General features: G+C 47.3%; 1 protein-coding gene across 1 annotated transcript in view; it reads left to right on the top strand.

Moving 5' to 3' along the window:
* The first annotated feature begins 3,709 nt into the window (after positions 1-3,709).
* The window catches only part of TMCC3 (transmembrane and coiled-coil domain family 3), a 270,963-nt gene continuing 266,488 nt past the window's right edge, over positions 3,710-8,184 (top strand). The window contains exon 1 of the mRNA XM_049627506.1: positions 3,710-3,840. Within this exon, the coding sequence (XP_049483463.1) occupies positions 3,832-3,840 (9 nt within the window). The 5' untranslated portion in view covers positions 3,710-3,831. The remainder of the gene's footprint in view (positions 3,841-8,184) is intronic.

Below are 8,184 nucleotides of genomic sequence, written 5' to 3'. Positions count from 1 at the left end.
CTAGGCTTGCTTCCCTAGTCATGTGCCCCAGGATTCTCTAGGAGATCTAGTCTTTTTACTGTCATGACTTCTGTGCTGTGGGTCATGGGGCTGTCTCCTATCAAGAGTAGTCTTCGTTCTTCCAACTCAAAAATCTTGTACATTTTTTAAAGCTAAGGATTCATTTTCTTTAAGAATCCTTTCTCACCTAATTCCATTCTATTCTAGCATAAACAGTGGAAATTCAGTTTTATTGGATATAAAATTCCTGGCTCACTGCTTTGAAGAAGTTCTAGAGAGAGGAGTTGGTGATACATGAACATCCACCTATGATTGGTCAATCTCATAGGTTCTGGAGTCAGATGGATTTGGGTTAGATCTACATCACTTATTAGCCATGTAACCTTTGGAAAGTGTTTAATTTCAATAAATCTTAGTTTTCTAATCTATCACATGGAGATAATAACAACTATCTAGTAGGGTTTTGTGAAGATGAAACAGACTGATACATGTAAAATGGCTTGTCACAGTCCTTGGGACATATAATGTGCTCAATACATGTAGATGTGATCGTTACGTTCCCTTGAAATTATTTTCAATCTATTGCGGGAAAATACTAATTGATTCAACCATTAATTATGTCCCCTGTAGTAAGTATTTGATAGATGACTTCTCAAGGGTTCTAACTTAAGAACATGGCAAAGAAAAACAGCGTTTCATTACTAACGCGTTACCAAATGGAGGATGACAGACTGAGAAGTTATGTTAATTGGTAACATTTCTTATCTATGAAAAGCTGACCAACTTTTTCATTGCTTTTTTACTATTTATGTAAAATTGTAAACTGGTTCATTTTTACTCAATGGTATATCAGAATGCCTATTTATGTTAATAACTAATGAAAGAAGTTAGGTTGACCTAGTGTACTTCCTGCTGTATTTTAGACGGAGACCTATGAATTCACCCTACAGATCAAGAGGGCTGATCTGTGCCCTCTTGTAAGTGGTGGAGATGTTTGTAACCAGTGAAGATGTTGTTACACAATTAAGAAAAATGAAAAAAAAAAAAGTAAAAAAAAAAAGTACTATGTTCTCAATTATTTGGCGGTTTTCAAGGAAACAATAATGCCAGAGTTTAGAAGGCTAGTCAAGCTGTGATAATAACTGGAGACATAATTCTTATCATTGAAGATCCTTTAAACCTAGGAGGAGATAGAGACCCTCCTCCTCACCCTCAAAAAACAAAAATCTGTTCCAGTCTAGTTTCACTTTGAAATTGGTTCTTCAAGTGAGTTCACAATAGCATTGGAAACATGGGGATTTCCGTAGATGAGCAGTATGCTGTTTTTAACATCTGATGTGTTGTCATTTATTTTGTACAGCTGAACAATTGTTTTGGTTTCTGAAGGGAGTTTAAAAATTATTCAGGCTAACTAACGCTCGAAGATAACCCAACAATTCCTTCCTGGACACTGCCCCCCTCACACTAGGGGTGTTAGTCGAGTTAAATAAGAAATTAACATTAATTGGATTAGTGGATTCACAAAGGGAAGAACATTAATTAGAAGGAGGAGGAAAAGGTAGTGTCGCAGAAAGCAGCATAAGCAGTGTAAGACCAGGGGCTGTGGCAAGAAATTATACAAACCAATGAAGTTACTAACATTGTACCTCCAGGTTAGGATTTCCCACAATACTAAAAATAGAATATTCACATGGTTACACTCTAAAACTAGAAAACTTTACTTCTGGATAGGTCCTCCCACCTATTTAGCCTAACTGTCATTTTACAGATGAGGAAGCTAAGGCCCAGAGATGGGAAGCCACTGATTTATTTCAAGAGCTCATGTTTTTACTCTGCTGTACCTTTTCTATGAGGTAGAGCACAGGAGGGCAGTAAAGTATGGGCGTTAAGTGGCTAGACCTGATTTCAAATTCTAGCTGTGCCACTAACAAGCTGTGTGACCTTTGGCAAATTACCTACCCTCTCCGAGCCTTGGTATCTCTGAGAAACCATAAAATCAGGGGCGCCTGATGGCTCAGTCAGTTGAGCGTCCGACTTCGGCTCAGGTCATGATCTCATAGTTTGTGAGTTCAGCCCCGTGACGGGCTCTGTGCTGACAGCTCGGAGCCTGCAGCCTGCCTCGAATTCTGTGTCTCCCTCTCCCTCTGCCCCTCCCCTGCTCATACTCTGCCTCTCTCTGTCTCTCAAAAATAAATAAATGTTAAAAAAATTTTTTTTTTAAAGAAAAGAAAAACCATAAAATCACAGTACTTACTTCACAGGGTTGTGTGGACTGAACATGATAACATAGATCAAGCCCATGGTGCATCATAAGTAAGTATACTTACTAAAACTTGTTATTTCTCCAAAAGCAAAACATCAAAGGCCAATCTGAAGAGATTCATATCAAGAGAAGAAAAAACCCATTGTATGCAGATAAGTTAAAGTCAAAAGGGGGTTAACAGGCTTCATTCATTTCCTTCATTTTTTTCCCTAATATATCTGCTACCCCTCCTTTTATCTATGCTGGTAGGCACCAAAGAGAAATCCAGAGAAACTTTTTATTCATTAGATCATAAAGATACTTAGTCTGTTTAACATTTGGTCTCGATAGCACTGCTGACACTCTATCAATGTTAGGCAATTATAACCATATTCCTTCGACAGCGCTGATAAGTGGTGATCTGCCAGGATACTTGGCAGCCGAGCAATGTAAAAGCTGAAACATTCGTCGTGTTTACCCAGCACAAGCCTTGGTGTTTCCATTGCTGTCTGCCTGTTCACCTGTCACGGCCCGGTTTGAAAACGCAGGCGTCCTTGTGTGCTGTTCAAAGGATCCTTTGGTAAACAAGGGTTTTTGTCCCCCCTCACATTGAATTCAGTCTGCCTTGAATTTTGTGCTATTCATTTACTTTGTTCAGCCGAAGCCAAATCGGGAGAAGTCCAGAAGTCCAGGGAGACTCTCACATCATTCCATCCTACTCTTGTTCTTGAGGATTTGGGTCCTGCATTCCCCCTGGCTCAGCGGTTTTCCTGATTAGGAGGAATATATCCTGCCTCATCATTTTCTCAGAGGCATTAGCATTTGGGATGGGATTTCCCTGTTGTTTGGAGAAGTTGGGGAGTTCGTTTGTGAAGAGGAAGCTTTGCACGCAAAGGTTTGTCTGGAAGAATTGTGGGTTCTGCAGTAACGGGGATGCAGACCCCTGCTGAGTTCCTCTACCTGAGTAAAACTAGACCATTAATGTTCCATGAAGCTGTCCTTCCTCCCGCCCTGGGTTGATCTGCTGTTTCCCACCCTTAACTCTCACCCCATCCCTCTTCCAAAAAAGGTTTATGAATGCTCGGGATTTCCAAAAGACAATCACAGAATCTAAAGAGAGGGATGGGACACCAGCGGGCCTCCTCCCATCCAACGGGGAGAAGAGATGTACTTTTAAGGGGGGTGAGAACTCCCACCGCAGGCCATCAATTTCCTCTGGCTCCTTGAACTTGGTTCCCCACAGGGTCGGCACCGGCGTTCAACTCCAACCTTGTCGGGCGGGAACTCGAGGGGGAGGAGAGGAGCGAAGCGGGCCGGGGAAGGTGGGGAACGCCACGACGGGGAGCGAGGAGCCTCGGGGCTGGGAGGGCCCAGAACTCCGCACGCCGGGGGCGGGCCCGGGGACCCCACGGCCGGCGCGCCCCCGCCCCGCCCCCGTGGAGGCCGTCGCCCGCTCGCCGGCCGCGGCGCACGCGTGTGCGGGAGGGGGCAGCGCGGCTCTCCCCGGCCGCCTGTGCGCCGCCGCCGTCCCTGCCAGGCTAGAGCCCGAGCCCGCGCCCGCGCCGCCGAGCCCGGCCCGTCCCGGCACCATGCGGAGGGTGAGTGTGTGTCGCCCGGAGGCGCGAGGGGGGCAGGCGGCCAGTGTGCCGGGCGAACGTGAGAGCGCGTCTCCCTCGCCCGGCTCCGGGCTACGGGAGGCGGCGGGGAGCCGGGCCCGTGTAGCTGGAGGGAAGGGTTGAGGGTGGGGGTCGAGGCGGGGCCTCGCGGGGCCGCGGCCAGAGCCGGGGAGGGCCGGGGGACACTCCGCGGACGACTCTGGGGGGTGGGGCCGGGGGAGCCGTGGGGCGACTTGCAGCCGGAGGGCGCCCGCCGGGCCCAGCACTCCCAGCGGCAGCGCGGACACGTCGGGGCTCTCTGTCAGCGCCTGCGCCTCCTCGAGGCTGGGGCAGGCTATTCCCAGCACCTTCGCTTCCAGCTTTTAGGGGAGTCCCTTCCCGGCGCCCCCGGCGCCCGCTCGGCTGGTCTGGCCGCTGCGTTCTGCTGCTTAGCGCCGCGCTCCCAGTTCGAGAGCCTCGTAAACTTTGCCGGAGCCGTCTGTTGGGCTCCCTAGGCGCAAGTCCCAGGGATAGGCGGGCCCCATTCCGAGTTGGGTGGGTGGCGGGTGGAGGGGTGTGTGTGTGTTTCGGAGAGGTGGGCCTCACGCCTCGTCTGCGGAAAGGCCCTCGCTTCGGCGTTTGGAAGGCGCGAGGGCGTGTGGACTCGAGTTGCTCCCTCGGCTGTGCTAGCGAGCCAGGCGCTGCTGCGACGTGAACCCGCGGAGTCCCGAGGCGGACTTTCAGCACGTGCGCTTGGGGGAGTCCGGGGCAGCGGCTGCTCCCCGAACTGCAGGGGTGAGAGGCCCCTGCGCTGGTGGCTCTTGGCGGAAAAACTCCCCTCTACAGGGTTTATTCCCCTTGAAGGAACAGCCTGGAAGATTGGTGCTGCTTGCGGTCAGCCAGGAAGAGCACGCACGCAGGCCCCCGCGCAGCTTGATCTTACCCTCTTGGGGAGCTAATGCACGCATAAGTGTTGGTGATTCTAAGTTACCAGTCCCAGTATGCAGTTTGGATTTTAACCTGGGGGTGGGGGGGGGGTGGGGGCTGCTTTAATCAAATGCGGGATCTCAGACTGGGTAGCAGTACAGGAAACTTTAGGGAACTCCAAGTAGGTACCCTTGACATTTTCCCAGACACCCTGAGGCCAAGCCCAGTGACAGTTTAGGCGTTAGGGAAAGGGTGTTGGATGTTTTCTGAAGAGACAAGTCTGAGAATAAATGGGAAAAACAAAACACGACTGTTGGTCGCCAGAGCCTGTGAGTTTCTCTGCGTTGGAGTTAGGGGTTGCCTTGTACAATGGCATGTATGTGCCTGTTTGGTCACCTGAGTGAGTAGCCCTTTCAAAGATTTCTTCCTCTCAGCTGCTAGGTTGCTTCAAAGGGAATTCTGGCCGTCGTTTTGCAGGTGGTGCCAGAGTTAAGTCTTCTGGATATGTTGATGGGCGGGGGGGGGGGTGTATTTGGAGGGCTTGTAGAGCAAGTATGAATTGGTCCCAGCTGCCTCTGGAAAGTCTATTAGTGAGCTGACATGGAAATTTACCTGGCTTACCTTTTGGAGTTAGTCCAGACCTGCTCAGGTGTTTCTGGGGAGGACAGGATTCCAGCCAGGCTGGGCAGCTAGTTTGGCATTCCTGGTGTTGATGGAGCAGCAGAAATGGAAACGGGCGGGGTTATTTGTTTGAACTCCAAATTCAGGAGTCAGCAGCCTTTTTTTTTTTTTTTTTACCTTAGTGTCATTGGGTTAATTAAGAAAAGCAGCTGGGAAGGGATCTGTAGGCCTAAGCAAGGGAGTGTTAGAGGGAGAAGCGAGATTTGGTAATGGAGGAATTGACCAGAATATCTTAAAACAGTGATTTGTATCCTGCTTGTTTTAGGATGAAAAAGACGGATGCTTGCTAGAAGTTCAGATTCTTGAGCTGTACTTCGGACCTATTAAATCAGAATCCCTTGGACTGAAGCTTGCACTTTGCATTTTAAACACCACTGCCACCATCATAAGGGCTATGTATTAAGCACTTACTGTGTGCAGGGACCATTCTAAGCTCTAGGAGTAGTGGGGAGATGATGGCGAAAGATCCTTGTTCTTTTGGAGGCTACATTCTAGTTGAGAAATTAAATAATAAAAAAGTAAACCCATACACAAGTGATGTTAGATAGTGATGAGTGCTAGGAAGAAAATAAAGCAGGATAATGAAATGGGGAGCAAATCAGGGAGGGAAGCCATTTTCATTTCCATGGTCAGGGAAGACATTTCTAGACAGTTGGTATTTGAACTATGAATTACATGATGAAAAGGAGTTACCTGTGTGAAAATTTGGGGAAAGAGTGTTCCAGACCGAGGAACATCAGATGCAAAGGCTCTGAGGCAGGAACAGACTTGGCCTGTGTGAGCAAAGGCTCTGAGGCAGGAACAGCACTGGGGCTGAAGCGGAGTGGAGTGTCCATGGGGTGGAGCGAGTGGGATGAAGTGTGAGGTTGGAGAGATAGAGGCCAAGTTCTATAGGGACTTGTTGGCCATGGTAAGAAATTTGGATTTCAGCCTAAATGCAGAGGAATGTTATTTAGAGAATTTTAAGCAGAGGAATAGAATGATATGGTCTGGTTTACTTTTTCGAAGATCTACACGGCTATTGTGTGTAGAATGAATTATGGAATGGGGATGGTCATGTAAAGAGAGACCACCTTTGTGTGCAGGGGTGATGGAGAGAGTTAGACTGGATGGATTTTGGAGGTGCGGTCATTTGAACTTGCTGATGTGGGACGGTGAGTTGGGAATCCTCTAGCATACACCTAAACTTGCTGATCGTTGATGTCTGTGTGTGAGAGAGAGAGGGGCGGGGAGAGATGGAGAAAGGCAGGTGGTTGGACCTCAGTTGGAATGTCCCCAATGATAATAAATATAGCTAACATTTAGTGAGCATTTACTCTGTACTTGGTACTGTGGTATATGTGCTCACAGGAGTCCTGTAAAATAGGAACTGTAGTCACCTGTTTTGCAGATGGGCTAATCTCTGAAAGGTTGATATGTTGCTTTGGCCACTCAGCTAAGTGTTGGAGCTGGGATTTGTACCTGTTTACCTGACTCCAAAGCCCTGGCTCTTGGCATTACTCTTTGCTTGCTACAGACTGCCTGCTCCTGCCCCAGATCATTTCTGGTTCTGGAGAAGCAGATAATTTAGCAGTTTGGCAAATGCATGTGGCAGCATTTCAACTTTTGTAGATGAGTAACTGCAGAGGGAGGGCAGACACACTATTAGAATAGAAAGTAATTGCTTTCATTTGATGCTGAAAGAAAGAAAAGGTGCACAGAGAACGTACAAAGTCAGAGCACAGAAGATGCCCAATAATTGGGCTTCTCTGAAGAGAGGCAGAAATGGGGCATTACCACTCTGCCCGGTGCTTTGACCTTATGTCATGACCACCAGGGAAGCCACGTTTTCGATTCTTCTTTCACCTGTTCTCATAGCTAGTAAATATTTCCTTCTCTACTTTTGCATCCCAAACGAGTTCTTTCCTGTACAGAGCCAGGAGTTTCAGAGGATTGGCAACTTTTTTTTATTATATATATTTTTTAGAGATTTTCTTTTTAATTTTTACATCCAATGTGGGGCTCATACTCACAACCCGGATATCAAGAGTCGCATACTCTACTGACTGAGCCAGCCAGGTACCCCGAGGATTGGCTACTTTAAGAAATTATTTGCCTTAGAGTTAGAAGTCATTTGTGGAAAAATAACTATAATAATTAAATTATAATATTTATAATATATGTAATTATTTTTAAATATTGTATATAATTATTGTAACAATACTATTTATTGCTTTCTCTGTTCCACGCATTTATGGTCTCCCTTAATGTTCATAATAACATTTTAAGTTAAAATTAATAGGTGATTGGGGTGCCTGGGTGGCTCAGTCGGTTGAGCCTCTGACTCTTGATTTCAGCTCAGGTCATGATCAGGGGATTGAGCCCCCACGTTGAGCTCTGTGTTGAGCATGCAACATGCTTGAGATTCATTCTCTCTCTCTCTCTCTCTCTTTCTCTCTCTGCCCCACTCCTCGCACTCTCTGTCTCTCAAAAAAAAAAAAAAATGCTTGGGATGCCTCGGTGGCTCAGTCAGTTGAGCATCTGACTCTTGGTTTCAGCTTGGGTCACGACCTGCCAGTTTGTGGATTCGAGCCCTGGGTTGGGCTCTGAGCTGACAGCGTGGAGGCTGCTTGGGATTCTCTCTCTACCTTCCTCTGTCTCTGCCACTCTCCTGCTTGTGTGTACGTGCGCTCCCTCTCTAAATAAACAAACTTTAAAAAAAATGCTAAACAAAAAAAAGATTCACTCTCCCCCATCCAT

Source organism: Panthera uncia, chromosome B4 (assembly GCF_023721935.1).
Source record: "Panthera uncia isolate 11264 chromosome B4, Puncia_PCG_1.0, whole genome shotgun sequence".
Lineage (NCBI taxonomy): Eukaryota > Metazoa > Chordata > Mammalia > Carnivora > Felidae > Panthera > Panthera uncia.
Note: the sequence above shows the minus strand (reverse complement) of the source record. Positions and strands in the feature narration are given on the sequence as shown.